This window comes from Staurois parvus, unplaced genomic scaffold, assembly GCF_062004578.1.
Source record: "Staurois parvus isolate SC_StPar_1 unplaced genomic scaffold, SC_StPar_1.0 ptg000538l, whole genome shotgun sequence".
Lineage (NCBI taxonomy): Eukaryota > Metazoa > Chordata > Amphibia > Anura > Ranidae > Staurois > Staurois parvus.
This window is the reverse complement of record NW_028318334.1, coordinates 185727-207333: the sequence shown is the minus strand read 5'-3', so window position 1 is coordinate 207333 and position 21607 is coordinate 185727. Positions and strand designations below refer to the sequence as shown.

The window sequence follows — 21607 nt, the reverse complement described above, 5'->3', positions numbered from 1 at the left end:
TTAACTCCATGTTTACAGTGACTTTAAATAGTTCATTTGGGCCAAGCAGGTCCAAGTGAACTGTTTCCTTTATGAATGGATGCACTCACTGTCAGTGCTGTACGAACTGTGTGTAGCATCAGCTAAATTGTATATGCAGTATAGTGCGCTGTGTTCTGGCAGCAGGACAGGGACTTGCACAACAAAATAGAGTCCAGCTGATCGCTGCTCAGCCATTCTCTAGAAGCCTTGTATTTTATCAATGAATACAAGCCTTTTTTTGATTGGCTGAGGTGGAGATCATGATGTGATCTGCCTGCCTCAATCAATCGGAGGAAGCTTTGTATTTGTTGATAAAATACAAGTCTTCTTGTGAATGGCTGAGCAGCGCACTTATTTATTTATTACAGGTACTTGTATAGCGCTGTCAATTTACGCAGTGCTTTACATATATATTGTACATTCACATCAGTTCCTAACCCTCAAGGGGCGTATATAGTCTAAAGTCCCTAACTCACATTCATACATAAAAATACTAGGGCCACTTTAGACAGGAGCCAATTCACCTACCAGCAAGTCTTTGGAGTGTGGGAGGAAACTGGAGGAAACCCACACAGGCACAACATGCAAACTCCAGGCAGGTGGTGCTGTGGTTGGGATTTGAACCCACGACCCTAATGCTGCCAGGTGGAAGTGCTAACCATTTAGCCACTGTGCTGCCCACTCGTCTTGCTTTGATTTTGTTTCAGGAGTTAGACAAGAAGTCCCCATCCCACTGCCAAAACTGTACCTGAAATAAATAAATAAATAATTGGGGTGCCCAGACTGTGTACAGATAGAGCTGCTCTGCCTCTGTTTGCGTGTCCCCAGACTCTGCTGCTGCGTCCTGGTGGTTTGCATTTTCCCTGCATGGCTGCTCTCTCTCCATCTTACTCTCCTCATTCCTCTCCCAGGTTTGTACATAGCACCCTCTGCTGCAGTCCTCTCTCCCAACACCGCTTGCTCCCCAGTCCCTGCTGGCTCTCTCTGTGGGCTCCCACCAGCAATCTCTCCCACCTGTGGGTTCTGTCAATGACTTCTACCTTTTCAAACCTCCCCCCAGCACTTTCTTCTTGCTAGTGGATGCTGCCAAATCAGGCTGTCAATGCAGCGAATCAGAATAATCCTCTTCTTTTATAATGTCCTATCAGCAGGGCTGCCGTTAGAAATCAAGGTCCCAGGGGGCTCACTGGCTCAGTCAACAGCTTCTGTTTCAATGTGGCTGTTGGTTACTTGTTTAAATTTCCCACCCCCACATCTCCTTCACAGATGCTGCACAGAGTGTGGATGAACACAGTGAGATGGGGAAAGAGAAGATCCAGCCTCTCCCATTTGTGTGGAGGGAGGGAGCTGTGCTCGTTGGGTTTTGTTAAAGTATTGCTAAACCAAAGACCCTGCATTCACTATATCTGGTCACCCACAGTACACGCAACATGGAAATGTAATTATTTTAGTAAATATAAACTTCTAAATACCTTTTCTCATCAACAGTTAGAGCAGTCTTGTGACTTCTATCAGTGTCCAGCAGAGTACTGGTTCATCTTGTAGGAGTTGTCATTCTCCCCTGATTGTCCTTTGAGGCTGCAGGACCCCTGACCTTCTGTCTGGACAGTACCGATTGGCCCTGTGCTGATTACATGCACTCTCCCATAAAAAAAAAAACCTTTCTAGCAAAACACACCAAACTGAGCATGTGCAGCTGTCCCCCAAGGCTCTGTTCTTTCAGCAGATGGATTGATGAGAGGAAAAGAAGAGGAGGATCAGAAAAGACAGGATTAAACTTCCTTTTTCACGTGTAGATTAAACCCTTAGGTCACAGTATAACAAGCATGCTTTACTGCATATACAGACTGATTTTACTGTTGTGGGTCTAGTAACACTTTAAAATGTAACAGAGACATATAGCGGCATAACAAGCTCAGGCATGCTGGGGGTGGATGGAGCAGTGTGGGGATCTCCCTCCTTTCAGGACAGCTGCACCTCCCCAACTGGCTGTCACCTGGAGACTGAGACCAGGGAACGATCAGGATGGAGCTGTCATCAGAGGAGGGGGAAGAGAGGAGCAAGTGGATGGACCTGTAAGTTTTCTGGGGGCTCGGGTTCGGGAGGAGGACAGGAACTCATTTCTGTGCAACTCAAAATATTGCACCCGGGGTGATTGCACCGGCTGCATGTTGAGTTGACCATGAAACCATCTGGGTCAAGGGGGCTGCACCACAACTACAAGCCAAACACTTGGTGCATTAACACCATTATATACCACCATTTGGCAAAAAAGCAAAAACAACAATTTTAAAGGAAGCTGCGGGATTCACTTACAGTGACGGACACTGCACTTTGTGTACCCATTGGCTGAGGGCAGCGAAAGGCTGGGCAGCCTGTAGGCTATAGGCTGTTCCACTATCAATGCCTCCTCTGCCAATTGGGTGCTAAGGATTGCTCATAAATCCCTCTCTCCTGACATTCCCGAGGATCCCCCTAGTCCCGGCGGCATGTTTTTTTTTTACAAGATATAGGAAACCGGTTGTGGCTGGGACTAGGGACAGGCTGTGCAGCTCCCAGAGCAGTTAGTCCCACCTAGCTGATATTCCATTAACACATGTCCCTCTTGGGGAGGGGTTTGGACCCCCCTGACCCCCCCCCCATCTACACCCCTGCTTGTGAGGAAGAAGATTACTGTGCGCAAGCCTTATTGCTTACAGACACTTACAGAAAAAAGACTACCACCTAATTATTGAGTCTTTTCAGCTGGGCTGGAGGGCAGGAAATAGACACTGAATAGTAACATTTGCCCACATAAGGCTTTGCGTGCTAATGAATGCTTACGCTTAACGTCTGATAAAGATTCAGTTGGTTGACAGAGATTGGGAGGTAAATGTGGTGAACATTAGTTTTATTTGACCTTGATATAAACTAAAATTATGTATTTAGATAGACAAGGTTTAAATGTTTGATGAGCTTTATGACATTTGAGAAAGAGTTCAGTGGTCCAGATAAACATTTTCTCAGTCTCAGCTGACTTCCTATCAAACAAGTTCTTGAAGAACGCTATAGAAAAGCAGTTGTCAAACATTTTCACCTTCCAATCTTGTCACACATGAGAACTAGGCCTCATTTACAACATGAAAAACCCTCAAGCCTCACTAGTGTGAATAGTATACCTCTGGTTTGAGAATTGGTGCTCTATAAAAGTCTCTGGTAAGGCTTCTTAGTCTATAACAACTGATAAAAAGTATATACACCCTGTTCCAGATTATTATGCAAATTATATTTTTCTCATTTGCCTAAATAATGTAAATAACAGTCAGTATAATTCTCATGTTGTCAACTATTAAGAGTACAATTCAAATTTTAGTGAACAAACCTCCTAATGATAACAGTATTTTTTTTAAACATAAAAAACTTCCAATGCACTGTTCCAAATTATTACGCACAGTAAGTTTCAAAACACTTTATAGGTTGTAAAGAACTGAAAATTGTAATTTGTTGTGTTTGCAGCATATTTACTGAAATCAAAAGCTATTTCAATCAAACATTTAACAACATTTTAACTTTTTAAACATTTTAGCAGGTCACGTTACATTGTAACATAGGATCCCTTATTTGATAGCAGCTTCACAAGTCTTGCATCCATTGAACTTGTGAGTTTTTGGACTGTTTCTGCTTGAATTTGTTTGCAAGATGTCAGCTCCCAGAGCTGCTGTTTGGATGTAAACTGCCTCCCACCCTCATAGATCTTTTGCTTGAAGATGCACCAAAGGTTCTCAATAGGATTGAGGTCAGGGGAGAATGGAGGCCAGACCATGACTTTCTCTCCATTTATCCCCATAGCAGCCATTGATGCAGAGGTATTCTTTGCAGCATGAGATGGTGCATTGTCATGCATGAAGATGATTTTATTATGGAAAGCATAGTTCTTCCTTCTGTACCAGGGAAGAAAGTGGACAGTCATAAACTGCACATACTTTGCAGAGGTAATTTTTACACCTTCGGGGACCCTAAAGGGGTCGACCAGCTCTGTTCCCATGATTCCAGCCCAAAACATGACTCCACCACCGCCTTGCTGACGTCACAGCCTTGTTGGAACAGGGTGGCCGTCCACCAACCATCCACTACTCCACCCATCTGGACCATCCAGGGTTGCACGGCACTCATCAGTGAACAGGACTGTTTGAAAATTAGTCTTCATGTATTTTTCTGCCCAATGCAGCCGTTTCTGCTTGTGAGCATTGGTTAGTGGTGGCCGAATAGAAGGTTTATGCACAGTTGCAAGACTCTGGAGGACTCTACACCTTGATGTCCGTGGGACTCCAGAGGCACCAGCAGCTTCAAATATGTGTTTGCTGCTATGTAATGGTATTTTAGCAGCTGCTCTCTTGATCTGATGCATGGATCTGGCAGAAATTTTCCTCAATGTGCCTTTATCTGCACGAACCTGTCTGTGCTCTGAATCAGCCACAAATCTCTTAATAGTACGATGATCATGCTTAAGTTTTCGTGAAATATCTAATATCGTCCAAGGCATTGAACTATTTCACTCTTTTCGGCAGCAGAGAGATCCTTTTTCTTCCCCATATTGCTTGAAAATGGTGCTCTGCTTAATAATGTGGAACACCGTCCTTCAGTAGTTTTAACTTAAATTGGGCTCATCGGTCAATCTAATTATCACAGGTGTCCGAGATTGTTTTCAGTGATCAAAAGAGCCCTGACACACAATGCCATCCATGAGTTAAACTGAAAAACAAAATATTTAATCTTTGTGACACCTAAATAGAATTTGCATAATAATTTGGAACAGGGTGTAGAGGTACTTCATGATACTCACTAGGCCTGTAATGTGCTGTCTGATGAACGTGGAGCTCAGAGAGAGAACACATTTAGACCAAAGACAGGAACTGGAAGTCCCAGAGACCCGACGCAAAGCACAGTAAGTGTAGAACAGCAATTCCCAGAGTCCCATATTAAAACACAGTTGAAGTAGAACAGGCTACAGTGTCCAATAGGGATAACTGGTAGAAACAGAATTACAAGTCCTGGGAAATGGAGTCACTGTCCAAACATTTGTCCCAAAGAACCTCTTTATCCAGTCCAAGGCAAAACTGGAGGATTCGAAGCAAACAAAGTGGCTGCCTTGAGCCCCTCATCACATGATCTTTAACTACTTAAGTCCCAGAGTCCCATGAAATCAAAGGGAAGGTGAGTACAAGTAGCTGGGGCAGGGGTGCTAAACCTTGGCCCTTGGAACCCTCTGATGTGGCCATCCACCTCAAACCAGGTGAACTTCTATTATCTCCTGTGGGTTTGGTGACTTTTCAGAAAGTGCACCACACCCGCAAGATATGATAGAAGTCTATGAAAAGTGCAGCTAACCTGCAGGAAGGTCACAGATAAACCACAGTGCATCAGTGTGAAAAAAGCTTTATAGGGGGCTCAGGACAGTTAGGGCTCATCTACATTTGTGGTTTAGGGGGTGACGCATTTTGACTACTCCTCCCCAACCATTGGTGTACTGTCAAGGGTCGCAATGGTGATCCTGCTCCATGCTCCAGGGGGCCCATACGGTCTCCATGTTCCATTCTTTTTAAACTTGGACAGGAGGGGTGGCATATACAGGAACTGATCCTCTCCATTTTCCTTCTGCGACTGCCAGCTATTCCTCCTCTCCTGCCCATCAGCATTCATGGGCTGCAGGAGGAAAATGTTCATTATGCTATTTAAAATTTAAAAAAAAATTCTAAACTCAGAACCATTTCCTTTCATTGTGGCCTGCGACCGGTCATCAAATCACTTAAGTGGCCCTCATTATCACATGTTAGCCTGCAGTTTCTTGTTTGTGTATTCTTACCTCCTTGCTGCAGTGCAGTTCCTGATCCCTTTTTACATGTGTGTTTGTCTGTGCTCATCTGTGGGCGTCTTCTGCTGTTCTCTGGGTTTTATTTCCTTCCCTTCCATCACATCCTGGCCCACCTCCTTGTTTGCCTGCCTATATAAGACATGCTCAGACTAGGCCACTTTGCCTGAGCAACTTCCTAGTTGTCTGAGCTCCTTTGTGGTGCTATTGCCTGTATCCTGCATTGACTACTTGTGTACCGACATCGGCTTTGTTCTCTGACCTTGCTTGTTTTCCGCCTGTCCTGACCTCAGCCAGCCTATTGGATTTCCGTTTGTCTCCTCCCATTGTATTCTGCTCCTGCGAGCAGTCTCCTCATCATCAGCTGGGCGTACCCGGGGGACGCAACCTGATCCCAGCTTGCTACAAGTCCATCCCCACCATCAGGGGTTCTGGTGAAGAAGCAGGCTGGGGCTTAGACTCCTGGAGAACCCCAAGTTGAGTATCTACAAGGGCTCATTACCACAGGTGCTGACACTCATTCTTCAATAGGTTGAGCACCCCTGAGCTGGGAGAACAGGAATTCAAGTAAACTTGCTGCTTTTCCCTGCATGGGCAATATGCAGGTTTGCTTTAAGTACAATACAAATAATATGTTATTATACAATAATAACCAGTACACCCCTACACTTTTGTTTATGTGCTATTTTATTAAGTATTATTAAATTTTATATATTCCATATGAAAGTAGATGCCTATTGTTGGCTTAATGCAGAAACAATCAAGCAATCCTAATTTTACAGATAAAGAAGTAAATAATTTAGTAATGCTAGTTTTCCTCTCTCTACACCTTCTCAGCTCTCTACAATCTAGTCTAGTGCTGGTTGCTAGAGATATTGGGGCTGATTAACTAAAGACAAATAGGCTGTTCACCTTGCAAAAGAATTTTCCCTTAGCCTAGTAAACGTGGTTGAATACCCAATCACAGGCAATTTTTTTGTTTTTTAATCAATATTTTTGCTTGCACATGATTCAGCAGAGCTTCGCCTCATTCACTAAGCTAAGGAAAAATCCCCTTACAAAGTGAAGAGCTTATTTACTAAATCAACCCCATTGGCACCAGTCAGTTTCTATCCACAATTTGATGATCTGCCTGCAGTTACATAGTAGGAGGATGGGAAAATTATCTGAATTATCTGTAGTAAAGAGCGGAGCTATAATGCTGTGGCTGAGCAAAGTCGATTTTTTGTATTAAATGGAAGACAGCCCCATGTTGTAACTGGAGAGGATCATGGAGGATATGGAACAGTAGGAAGGGAAGAATGTGGCAATCCTGCAACATCCTTTCAAGGAGCAAAGGCAAACCAATCCAGCATTTTGTCTTTTGAACACTGGAAAGAAATATGATTTTTGAAGACAAACAAGGGCTAATCAGGGTATTTAAAAATATATGTTGAGGGGGCAATTATATTTGCTACATGTTTTGTATTTTCCTCTAGCTGAATCCATGTATGTGTATAGGTTGATTCAGATAAGAAGCACCCATTCTATGGCCAATTCAACTATAAATCCAAGACATAAGATTGACTGTGCCCAAACTCCGCAGCCCCGCAAGCTTTCATAAGGCTGCCCTTAAGACTTGGGACCCCTAAGGGACTCATGTGCTGTTAATCTTTTTCATTCGACGTTTGATTTTGCTGTGTCTCATTTTTTTTCTCTTTCTATAAATATAGATTTAATTTAGTCTTTCGTTCTATAAACATTCCCCAGATTTCCCCTCTGGGGGATTTTGAATTAATTTGCGCGCAGCCACGCTTGAGAGGCCTGCTGCAGTTTCTATGCCTGTAGTTAGAAGCAGTTTGGGGACACTGATAAGGATTTCAATAGGACCATTTTGCCAGAAAGAGGTCACTTTATCTCTGTCAGACTGCTGCAGCCTGTATTTTTATGATGGGAAAGAACCAATTTCCTCTACATCTCGATATCTAATCTTTATGTCATTTTACACGAAATATTTAAACAAAAGAGAGGTACCCAGACAAGAAGGGATGCTGAATGGTGTCAGAGGGGAGGAATAATGACAGCAGTAGTATAATATTACTCATACAGGCAGTCAGTAAAAAGAAATGAAGCAAGTGATTGTCTGTAAGTTCGTATGTTAATGTTTGGAAGCCTGAATCATCCATGCTTGTTGAGCACCAAGCATTACCCAGAATAGGATAGATTGGTGACAAGGAGGGAAAAATATGTTGAAAAATGGAATTACTAGCACTTTTATGAAACTCCAAGGCCAGCTAAAATAGAGGTCACTGGATGTGTCAGACTACCTGATATAACTACCTACTTGTGGTTGTCGTTTCTTAGTTTCCCTGCTGTAGCTTGTGTATTAACATTCCTCCAAATGTGCTGGAAATCTGGCATTTTGGAGCATGGTTCTTTTTTTTGCTTTGAACAGCTGTAAACTCCAGTAACGAGATGCTGCTATAAAACAGTTGGTGATTCAACCCATTGTTGTACACGTGGACCTTTTTAGGATGACTTAAAGAAGAACTAAACCTTCCCACTCTTTACATTCAAGGAAGCTGCCACTTTAACCTCTGTTTGATCTGCAGTTGCCATGAGGCTGCACATGTGATCAGTTACGACACCAGACGTTTGATGGCTTGACAGTTCAGTTGAAAGCACAAGCAACTTTGAAAGTTAACATTCATGGCTTTTGAGAAACAGTTAAAACAGCCATAGATGGTTAGAGTCTCGCCTGGTTCAGCAGGGACTGACCAAGATTCGAACCATCTATAGGCAGGCTGATTGTACCCAACTCGATTGTTGTACAACTTGGGTCAGATTTTTCATGCACTAGCAATAATTACTGTGTTCATCATCTCCCTTGTGCCCCCGTCCCCCCCGCCAGGAGAACACAATAGCTCCACAGGAGGGACTTGAGCAATTGTAGGTTGCAGGAAAGAAAACCGCATCATCTATGGTTGGCTTAAGTCAATGGGTTTAATTGCAAGAATAAACATGTTTATTTGTTCACCAGTCTAAATACTTCAGGGCCTATAGGTAAAAGTAGGACAGGGAGAGGTAGAGAGATGCAGAATGCAGTAATCAGTAACAAGCAGATTTCTTTTTACAACAGTTATATCAGTTAGCAAATAGTTTCAGTTTAATGCACTTTAAACATCATTATGGTTCTTTGCATTTACTGAATGTGCTTGATTGCAAGTTTATTAAATGATTTTATTCACCGCTTCATTTACTTCCATGCATATAGCTCCTCCGCTGAGACTAAGATGTGGTTTTAAAATTCTGTATTAATCCATGAATGTAATGAATTATTAAATGTGATTTAATATCTATTGTAGATATCTATCTATTTAGGTGTAAATGTGTGATGTGGAAAGTGCAGGAACCCAAAGCAACAAATCCAGTTTCATCTTTCACAAGTCATGATTGTATAAGCTATTATTATAAGTCATTATTGTAGCCACAATAAGCTGATGTCTGCTTGATTGGTGTGCTGTATTCTACTTTGCATACACGCTTTGTACTTTGGCCTATCCTGTCAAATTTACATGTATATGTATGTAAGAAATAGTATTCATAAAAAAAATGTAGATAATACAGACATCTATTTGCCATATAAAGGCACATACAGTACTTTTTATATTTTAACAGAAAAATAATTGTGCACACATGCACTAGTATTTCTTTTTTAATGGAATATTTAACACAAGACCGCAATGCAAAACTAGATAATGTCAATTTAAGTAGAAATAGAAAAATCATACGAAGTGTCTAATGGAATTAACTGAGGAAGTTTTAGTTATGACTTCTTGACAAAGTCTGATCCTTTGCATATCATAGACCAATATAAAACTGTATAAGCAATTACTGTTATTTCATAGCACAGTTTTAAACAAGTCCAGACCCAGACCTGCTTACTTGAAGAACTTAGAGGACATGTTTTTATTCTGCATTGAAGTGACATTTGCTTCTTCTGTTGCAGGTGCTCCTACTCATGGTGGTCCATTACTGGCTTCTCTAGGGATTCCCACCAGACCAATACAGACACACTTGGACATTAAGCATCTTCTTACATTCAGGATCAATGGAGTCTCTCCGCTTAGCCTCTTTCCTAACTTTAATGCAGTAAGTCAACCCCAAAATCTATCTGTATATTATATAGCTCTGTATCCCATTTTGATGTCTAAAAATTTGTTAGCATGACATTTTATTTACTTTTGCCAGACAAAAATAGAAGATGTTTTCAATGCTTAGCATTCATTCAACTTATAGTGAAGGCATTGTCTATAGGGGAGAGAAGCACGCATTTCTCCTGCTTCACAGTCCAGAATAAACAAAAAGCTAGAATTCATAAAACATAATTGAACACAGAAAGTGACCCCTTAAACTAATGTGGGATCATCTAAAAAGACAGGTCCAAGCCTTAGTCTCCTCCAGTGGTGATTTGGCTGGCTTGTATGTCCAGAGTAGTGTTAGCCACACTCACATGGAAGAAAAATAAATTTTAAATATATTTAAAAATATTCTTCCCAAACAAATTGACATATATTTGAAATACTAAAATTTTTTCCATTTTCAATATATTTCAAAATATATTTCAATAAATATATATATATATATATATATATATATATATATATATATATATATGTTGAAATGCATTTGTATTACAAAATATGTGAAAAATATTTTTAATACATTTCAAATATACTTCATGTCTTTAAAAGTACAAATCTACATTTTGACTTTGTCAGAATATATTTAAAAAAAATTTATTTAAAAAAAATATTTTTCATATATTTTGTAATGTATAAAAAACACATTTCAACATGCTGTTTAAAAAAGTTATTTTAACATATATTTTTACATATATTTGTAAATGCATTCCAAAAATGTAGATTTGTATTTTTAATGATCATACAGTATATATTAAATGTATTTTTAAATTGTAGTATTTCAAATATATGTCAATATATTTGGGAAGAATATTTTTAAAATATATTTCAAATATATTTTTCTTCCATATGGGCAAGGCTCATACTTTCTAAATGAGTATTTTTTAATTGATGGTAGTGGTTGTTTTGTACTCTGTGGTCAATTATTGCCATTATTTTTAAATAAATAAATTACTAATTTTTACCTTTTTTGCTTCCCAGTATTTCCAATTCATTGCAGCCACTTCTTGTCTACCTACGTGCATCCCAGCAATGGTTTTATGGCATTCTCTAGTGCAGGTTTCCTGATGGTGACAACAGTGGAGAATAATGGCTGATCCAGGTGCTAGTACAGGCTTCTGGGTGTGTCCTGACTATATGGTCGGGATCTTTTCAAAGCCTGAACTGGCTTTGTGATGTCAGCAAGTGGGATTTTTGTCCTGGGTCACAGGACAGCAGAACGAACTACACTCCTGTGATCCCCAGGAGACGTATAGCCAAAAGAGCTTTGGCTTTACTTCTCCTTTAAAATATAAAATAATACAATGATTAATAAATCAGCGTGTCCTCCAGAAGATTTCACATGACCAGTCCATTTTTTGTGATATGGTACTGACAATTGTACGGTCATGCAATGAAATTGATGTCATTTTATTTTTTTACACAAATAGAGCTTTCTTTTAGTGGTGTATGATTAACTCTGTTTTTTGCACTATAAACGAAAAAACACCAACATTTTAAAAACAATATTTTTTACTTTCTGCTATATAACATATCCAATAAAAAAAATAAAAAATAAAATTTCTTCATAAATTTAGGCCAAAATGTACCCTGCTACATATTTTTAGTAAAAAAATCCCAATAAGCGTATACTGATTGGTTTGAGCAAAAGTTATAGCGTCTACAAATGTCGGTATATATACTGGAATTTTTTTTCTTTTTTTTTCAGTCTGACACTAACTGACACTTTTTTGGAACCAGTGACACTAATATAGTGATCGGTGCTAAAAGTATAAAGTGACACTACTAATGACACTGGTTTGGAAAAGGTTAAACATCTAGGGCAATCAAAGGGTTAATCGTGTGCCTAGACAGTGTTTTTGTGTGTATAGGTTGCTGTTTTTACAAGACAAGCTGCTAGATTTCAATCCCTGAATAAAATCTAGCAGATTGCCACTGACAGAACACAGGTCTTTCTCCTTGGTGAACAACAGGTGCTCATCCATTGGCCGGCATATGTCGATCGTCTTCTGTATTGTCCAATCACAGTAGAATCAGTGCTCTAGCAGCAGGCACGCCCCCACCCCAGTGGCGGAAATGCAAAATTGCATTTGCACAGGACGTCCGCCCTGTAGCAGTAAATCTGCTATAAAGTGCTGATGGAAAGTGTATATACATTACTGGAGTGCAATATGTGCACTATCACTTGCATGTAAACACGGGACACTGATGGAGGTATCTAGCTTTTGCGGATGATGTTGGCAATTACAGTCAGTCAGAATGAAAATATCTAAATGTTAAGTATTAACCACTTCCCGTCTGGTCCATGTACATAAATGACTGGACCAGAGAATTGCAGGAGCGGATGGCCATTTATAAACGCCCTCAACGCTCACCGCCTGTGCGCATTCCCTGGGATACCGATCGCTGTACGGGACATCTGTGTGAGGTCCCGATTCATGTGATCACTGATTGGCCAATCAATGATCACATGAATACTAGTAAACAAGATGTCACATCCTGACATCATTGCTTACAACGTGTGAAATCTGTGAATGATCACAGAGGTCACATGGTACAAGGCTATTCAAAAGAGCCTTGTACCATGTGACAAGCTGTGACCAATCACAGCTCTTACAGTATTTCTCAATGATTGCAAAAATTCAGCCAGAGAGAAGGAGAAATGATTGCTTATACAGCCTTTATGGGTGTAAAAGCAATCAGTGTAAAAAAAAAAAAACCTTCATCACCCCCCACAAGTAGTACAGCGTCACTATGGTTGCACTGTACTGCTAGGGTGACAGTATGTAAAAAAAAAACCCATAAAAAATAATATACAAATATTAAATAAAAATGTCAAAATATTTTTAGAAAAATTATAATTTTTGGCTATAAACTAATTTGGATTATTTTTTTTTTACTGAAAAGATAGCTGAATACATTTTGGCCAAGATTTATGAAGAAAGATTATTTATTTGCAAAATTGTATAAGAAAAACACTTTTTTTTCAAAATGTTTGGACTTTTTCATTTATATAGCAAAAAAATAAAAATCCCAGTTATGAATAAATACCACCAAAATAAAGTTTTATCTGTCTTAAAAAAAATGCTAAAAAATTAATATGGGCACAGTATTGCATGACCGCGCAATTGTTATTCAAAGTGTGATAGCGCTGAAAATTGGCCTGGGCAGGAAGGGGGTGAAAGTGTCCGGACTTGAAGTGGTTAAACTACAGTTGACCACAGGTTCCCATAAACTCTTCTAATTTCAGCCTCTATATAATGTGTGCCCCATGGTAGAGGCACATCATTGCACCAGAAGTGGGAATATAAATCTATGTTATGGAAGCTACAAATGTTTGTATATCTTTAACCCCTTTGGACAGAAATAATTTCTGAAGATAGACTCTTGCATTAAGCTTTAAAAACATAAGACAGAGAATCGAGTCTTTGTTGGATGACTTTTCCAAATCTGTAATGCCAGCATTGTCCTTGCTTCTGGCCTGAGGCTTAGCAAGATTATCTTATCTCCTCGGTGACTGTCAGGAAAGAGGTTGCACTTTAAGGCCGATCGTTTTTCTTTGCAAAACTATTTAGCCATAGAGACAGGTGCATCTGTCTTCAAGGCACTAAGCTGGGGGGGGGGGGGGGAGAAGTGTTATCAGGGCCCCTAACTCCATTCAGAGGAGTGAGCTGCATGACAATGTGTGATGATTAATGTGCTGTCTGGAATTCCAAGTTCTGCTCAACTGCAAAGCCCAGCTTATGACAGACAGAGCTGTGTGCAGAAAGTACCAATAAGGACTGCTGGAACGGGAGGAGAGGACCAAACGCTGATAGGATTCAACGTATTTCTCTGCATACAGTTGCAGCCAACTGCCTATATGGATCAATGACAGGCTGACAGATGCTGTGGCTGCATGAACACTCAAGTAGTTACATGTGTACATGAACAGGGGAGTGGCGTTGGATGCACACGGATTCTATCCAGGGCTGCTCATCCATCCCTGTATGCATGTAAGATGTGCTGTGCTCTGTCTGTCATTAGCTATACATTATATACTGTTTTAAGGAAGAGGCCCTAGAGAAGAAAATGGTGGGTTTTGCAATTTTTTTAAATCACATGGAAATTTAATGGTTTTCAAACACAATTTTTTGGGGAAAAATACACTTTCATGAATTTAAATGCACAATAAACACGTGTTTTTGGTATAAATATAAAAGATGATGTTACAGCGAATAAATAGATACCTAACATCATACTTTGTCACTCGTGGAACAGCGCCAAACTATAGTACCTAAAAAACTCCACAGGCTATGCTTTAAGGTGTTACCAAACCCAGAACAGTAAAATCAGTGCAGTAAAGCATGCTTGTTATACTCACTGTGGAACCTAAGGGGTTAATCCTCTGCAAAAATGCTGTTTGATCCTGACTTCTGTGATTCTTCCCTTCTTCCAGTGTCTCCCTCTTATCTCCTGATAAGACATATCGTGTGGAGTCACTCTGCACATGCTCAGTTTGGTGTGTATTGCTAGAGAGTTTTTTCTTTTCTTGGGAGAGTGCATATGATCAGCACAGGGCCAATCAGCACTGCCCAGACAGAGTTCAGGGGTCCTGCATCCATAGTTCCATAGTTAGTCTGGCTGAAAAAAAGACAAGCGTCCATCCAGTTCAACCATTTAAAAAAATAAATACATTTTATAAATGGATGAGTCCACCTTTACATCAGGGTCCCCAGCAGAGTCCCTCTCTTACATCAGGGACCCTCACAGTCTCACTTATTTTAGAGTCCCCCCTCTCATAAGGGCCCCATCAGAGTCCTCTTACATCAAGGTTCACATCAAAGTCTCCCTTACATCAGAATCCTCCAACCCCCAAATCAGGGTCCCAATCAGAGTCCCTCTGATATCAGGGACCCTATCAAAGTCCCCCCTCACATCAGGGCCCCATCAGAATTACCCCTTATATCAGGGTTCCCATCAGATTCTCCCTCCTATATGACAGTCTCCTTCAGAGTCCTCCCTTACATCAAGGTCCCCATCAAACTCCCTCTTACAACACAGTCTTCCATACATCAGAGAACCCACCCCTACATCAGTGTCTATCAGAGTCCCCCTTACATCAGGGTCCCCAATAGAGCCCATCATACATCCGGGACCCTGTCACAGTCCCCCTCACTGGTCCCCCTTACATCAGGGTCCCCATCAGATTCATCGCCTTGCATCAGGGTCCCCACCAGATTCTCCCCCTTACAATAGGGTCCCCAATAGAGTCCGTCGTACATCCGGGACCCTGTCGCAGTCCTCTTCACTGGTCCCCCTTACATCAGGGTCCCCATCAGATTCGCCCCCTTACATCAGGGTCCCCACCAGATTTGCCCCCTTACATCAGGGTCCCTACCAGATTGATCCCCGTACATCAGGGTCCCCACCAGGGATTCCCCTAGAGCAAAATGAAAATTCCTCCTTTAACATGTGCTTTGCTGAACACTGATAGAAGTCACAAGACTGTTATATATGGCTGATGAGAAAAGGTATTTAGCAGTTACCTACCAGGATCGTTCTTTGGGATAATAAAGAAGATGATACTCAAGTTTATTTGGGCAAGTAAGAAGCCAAGAATTAGTTATGAGGTACTGTGTAGGGTAAAAGGGAATGGGGGATTGGGCATGCCCAATGTTAAGAAATATTATCAATCGGTAATATTATCACGTATAATAGACTGGACATTTAATGCACAAGGGAAAGGTTGGGTAAATATGGAGAGGATTTTGAGCAGGGCACAGTTAGGGAGGATGGTGTGGGTACCACATAAATTTCTCACATTAGATGTGAATAACAGTCCACTGACAAAGAAAGTTTTAAGTGTCTGGGATAGAATGTATTAGCAAAAATGATGGAAATATAACTCACCTATGACTCCCCTGGCGGAACGGAGTATTTCCCCCCCAGGGAAGGATAACATTTCTGGGAAATGGATTAAAGATAAAAATGCACGTTTGAAGGATATATTGAATAGAGGGAAATATCACACTTTTTTAGAGTTAAAGAAGAAAGAGGATTTATTTTTCACATTAGATGAGTGGCGGTATGGTCAGTTAAGTCACTTTGTTTCAACGCTCCCACAACCACTGAGGACTATGGAGGATCTGTATCCATTTGTAAAACTGTTGAACGTAACCAAAGTTCCTAAATAAATTACCTCTAGGATCTGTAGGATTCTTATAGATATGGAGAGTACCGATCCTGCTTGGTTCTTGGGAAAATGGGAACAGGAGCTGTAACAGAACTGAATGAACAACAAAAGAATAGAACACAAGGTGATCAATATGAGCACAGTCAAAATGAATTACAAATGTCTGGCTAGATGGTATATTACACCAAGTAAGGCACATAAACAACAAGTAGATGTTTCCCTGCTTTGTTGGAGAGGCTGTGGGGAAAAGGGAACAACGGTACACATATGGTGGGACTGCCCGAAAATACAGGACTATTGGAAGGGAATGATACAATTTATCCAGGAATTATGTGGGATTACAGTACAGAGAGACCCGTGGATGTGTTTATTTTATAAATGTGAGCCTTCAGTAAATGTACAGTCAGGCCCATAAATATTGGGACATCGACACAATTCTAACATTTTTGGCTCTATACACCACCACAATGGATTTGAAATGAAACGAACAAGATGTGATTTAACTGCAGACTGTCAGCTTTAATTTGAGGGTATTTACATCCAAATCAGGTGAACGGTGTAGGAATTACAACAGTTTGCATATGTGCCTCCCACTTGTTAAGGGACCAAAAGTAATGGGACAATTGGCTTCTCAGCTATTCCATGGCATCTTGTTTGTTTCATCTCAAATCCATTGTGGTGGTGTATAGAGCCAAAAATGTTAGAATTGTGTCGATGTCCCAATATTGATGAACCTGACTGTATATAGGAATAGGATATTATACCATTTAATCAGTGAGGCTAAGGGCTTGATCCCCAAGCTTTGGCAAGTCCCAGAGCCACCAAGAATAAATGACTGGATAAACAGAGTGAAAATTCCTATAGGATGGAGGCGTTATATCACATTGAGGAGGACAAAATAGAGAACTTTAGGAAAACGTGGAGTAGTTGGTTAAATCTGAAAACATCTAGAAAATATGTGGAACTGGTTGGAGTTTAGGTGGAAAAATATTAGAGGGAGTTTAACGGAGAATCCGTGAGAGAGAAGGGAGGCAGGAGCGAAGGGTTACAGATATAGACAGAGAACTATGAGAGCGGATAGAAAAAGAGGAAAGAGGATGTCGACTGGGGTGCGTGGGGGGCGGGAGGGTGGAATGATGGGTGGGGTTGGGGATAAGATGATGCAAATGGAAATGTATGTACTGGTGATGTATGTGCATTATGTATTTTCTTCTTATTTTTGTGTATTAGAGGTTCTTTTTTTGTATTAGAAAAAATTTAATAAAAGATATAATTTAAAAAAAAGGTATTTAGCGGTTTATATTTACTAATTTAATAAAAAGATATAAAATTTAATAAAAGATATAATTTAAAAAAAAGGTATTTAGCAGTTTATATTTACTAATTTAATAAAAAGATATAAAATTTAATAAAAGATATAATTAAAAAAAAAAGTATTTAGCCAGTTTATATTTACTAAACTAGTTGCGTGTACTGTGGGAGGTACCAGGTATAGTGAATGCAGGGTCTGGGGTTTAGTAACACTTTAAAAGCCTTTACAGGTTGCTGGTTTAGAGCTACACAGGAGGCCTGGTGCTAGAATTATTTCTCTCTCTCTGGCGTTCATGGCAAAACCTCACATGTGATGTGATCACCGTTTATGTATGTGTGCAGGACTAATGCATGCATTCACTATTGCACGGGGGCACAGTGGATTGGGGCGCTTTCATTTTTTACAATTCTTTTTATTTGAATTTTTTATTTTTAAAGTGAGGACTGAGAGGACTTGTCACTGCTTATTGTTATCACAAGGGATGTTTACATTGCTTTTAGCAATAAAAAGGATCAAAAAAATTTAAAGGGACAGTGGAGTTTATTTACTAAAACTGGAGAGTGCAAAATCTGGTGCACTTCTGCATAGAAACCAATCAGCTTCCAGGTTTTATTGCCAAAGCTTAACCCCTTCACGCCTGTAAAACAAATCTAAATGCCTAAGCACAATTCTGCAACGTTGACGTGTTAGTAAAAACGTACATATCGTCACAACTACTTTGTACATCCAGGTGGATTATACCTTGTTTTTTTCAGGACAAATTGGGCTTTCATTTGGTGGTAAATGGTAATGGATAGCTCCTAATTTTTTTTTTATTATTAAAGGAAAACTGGGCCAAAATAGTAAAAAAAATCATTTTTTTAAATTTAACTGTGTGTTTCTTGTTACGACCATAACCTACCACCAAAGAACAACCCAAAATACATTCTCCAGTTCTTGACGATCGCAGCGATACCATATATGTGTATGTTATTTGTTGTTTGTACCCGTAGTACAGTCCAGAAACAACAGTGCGCATTTTGTTTTTGTCTTTTTTTTTTTTTTTTTTTTTTACATAAAATACACTGTCACTGACATTGACATTAACACTAACTGACACTGATACCAATTTTTTTTTAATCCTGACCTTTGACCCTGACCTTTGCCCTTGACCCTGACCTTTGACCCTGACCTTGACCCAAACACTAACCCTGGTACTGAACTAGATCAAACCTTGATCTAGGTATTTTTCTTTATTTTTTATTTTATTTTTTAATATTTATTTATCTTTTTTTTTTTTTTTTTACAAACTTTTTTTTTATCTCTCTATGTCAGGAGTTCGAGAGATACAATGTATCTCTCTTCTCCATTCATAGAGAGAGAGAAAACAAGGGGGCCTGGCTGCACAGTGATTGATCACTGTGATAGCCAATCAGAGGCTATTACAGCGATCACGTGACCCGGAATCGGGAGTCCCGGGTCCCGATCGTTAGAACGGGAACCGGGGCTCTCAGTGACACCACGGTCTTGGTGCTGGGAGCGCGCCGAGCGGCGCGCTCCCAGCACAAAGACAGGTACGCAAATATGCGGCCCCACGGAAAAAAGCCCAGTTCCGTGAGGCCGCATATTTGTGTTATGTCGGCGTCAAGGGGTTAAATGAACAAGCTGAAGTTAGAAGCTGATTGGCTACCATGCACAGATGCTCCAGGTTTTAGTAAATCTACCCCACTGTCTCTTTAATTTTTTTAAAATATCCCTTGTGATAACAGTAAGCAGTGACAGGTCCTCTTTATTGATACCTCCTCTGCCCTTGAAAGATTTGGATCAAACATGGATCGGTTCGATCAGAAACTTTCCTAAGCTGGATGGTAAACAAAAGACTGAAACCAAAAGTGACAAAATCCTCGTCGCTTCAGGATGCCGCCGGTCACATCCTTACCGTGCTCTCCCCTGGAGGCGGAGGGGACCCCCTTCTGCCGCTTGTAAATGTAATCTAGTGGCTCTTTAGCTGCTCACATTACTTTTATTTTGTGCAGAATCGCTAGCTGCAAAGAATAGCTGCAGCAATGACCGAGTTATCACCCTTCCCATCTAAGGACAGTCAGGTATGTCATATGGATGGGAAGTGGTTAAGAAAAAAAAATAAAAACACATATTCAACAGTTGCAGGAAAAAAAATGTGCATTTATTATGTGGGATCATGCGTGCAATGACAGGCTCCTGCTCCAGCTCTCCACCTTAATGTTTGTGTGGGACTATAAAAACTGAAAGAAGTGTCAGTGGACTACAAGTGCACTTATCAGCACACTTGTAGTCCATTGATAACTAAAAGTCTGTCTTCTGTGGTCAGTGGTGTATTTAGGTTTTGTGCTGCCCTAGGCAACACAAAAATTGGATCCCCCCCCCCCCCGCACAAAAGAGCCTGATATTGACCAAGAACACGCCTGCCCTCAACCCGAGCCTTCCACTACCATTGCCCCCCATACACCAGCCACCATCCCCCATGGCGAGAAAGAGAGAGACACTCACCTTCACAGCTCCGGACATCCCCAGGAACGAGAGTCGGGCTGTGCATACACCGTCATGAAACCCACAGCATCTCTCAGAACCCTCCAAGTCCCCAGTTTTAAGTCACGTGTCCTTTAACCACTTCAAGTCCAGACACTTTGACCCCCTTCCTGTCCAGGCCAGGAAGGGGGTGAGACAGATAAAACTTTATTTTCGTGGTATTTTTCACCGCTGGGATTCTTATTTTTTTGCTATATAAATGAAAAAGTCCAAACATTTTGAAAAAAAAGTGTTTTTCTTATAAAATTTTGCAAATAAATAATCTTTCTTCAGAAATCTTGGACAAAATGTATTCAGCAATCTTTTTGCAAAAAATAAAAATAACCCAAATTATTTTATAACCAAAAATTCTAATTAAAAAAAAAAACGGTCGTTCAATAGGTTGATGTTACCACCAACAGTTTAAAAAAATCGGCCGATTTTCGTCCCATCTACGGCCGGCATTTAATTACTTCTGTCCCTGCAGAGAGCTTCGCTATTATATTTGACATGAAAAAGTATTGCGGTTGCAACAATGTATCTATTTGTATCCATTTCGGATACAGATGTTTTTATCCAGATACAAATAGATACATTGTTGCAACCGCAATACTTTTTCATGTCAAATATAATAGCGGACTGGAATTCTTCTTCTTTTTCTTATTCTTCTTCCTTTTCTTCTTCTTTTTCTTCTTCTTGCAGGTCACGGCTCATTCGCAGATTTTTTATCAGTAAAAAGATCGGCCGATTTGCCCATCATTGCTGGGAAAATCAGTCGATCAGCAAAATCGGCCGATTTTTTTCAAACTTCACCGATAAAAAAAATGTGCCAAAATCCCGAAAAACGGCCGACCAATTAGCCCACTAACGGTGCGAAAATCCGCCGATTTTTTTTTTTGGCCAAAAAAAAATCAGACGATTTTCGACCCGTCTATGGCCTGCATTAGGCTAGGTTCACACCTATGCAGGTTGCATTTGAACCATTTCTGCATTGCATTTTGCATTTGTGGTATGGTTTTGAAGCGTTTTTTTTTTACTAGGCAAATTTAAAATGCAAAATGCATCACAAACATGGCATAAATACTGCAAAAACGTAATACATGCTTTTCTGCAGTGTTTCCATTGAAGTCTATAGAACCAAAAACGCAATTTTTTGCGTTCAAAAAAGTCCCTGACCCTTTCCAAACAACACACCGGGTGAAAACGCACAGGTGTGAACATGTCCCATAGGAAATCATGTTAAATGGACTGTATTGTGTATATCTGCAGAAAATGCTTAGGTGTGAACCTGGGGTTAAGCAGTTAGTAGATCCAGATCCATTATTCCATATAGGAGAGTTCCAATGTGCTCTTACTGTCATATGGATTGTGTTCTGGTTCTGTGCTTTGAGCAAAGACCATACTATACAGTGTGAAACCTACAGTTGCTGCATAAATAAGACTTTCACCCGAAACTATTCATTTTGTTCTGAGAGGAGAACTTTCTGTGTATAAAACTAGTCTTACCTTTGCCTATAGCAAGTTCCATACTATCAAGTTGCTTT

The 21607-nt window shown here is 40.3% G+C and overlaps 1 protein-coding gene across 2 annotated transcripts in view; it reads left to right on the top strand.

Annotated features, from left to right (window-relative positions):
• The window catches only part of ZNF385C (zinc finger protein 385C), a 243714-nt gene that overhangs the window by 150451 nt on the left and 71656 nt on the right, over positions 1 to 21607 (top strand). For both annotated transcript variants that reach the window (XM_089690623.1, XM_089690624.1), the window contains exon 2: positions 9858 to 10000. In XM_089690623.1, the coding sequence (XP_089546749.1) occupies positions 9858 to 10000 (143 nt within the window). The remainder of the gene's footprint in view (positions 1 to 9857; positions 10001 to 21607) is intronic.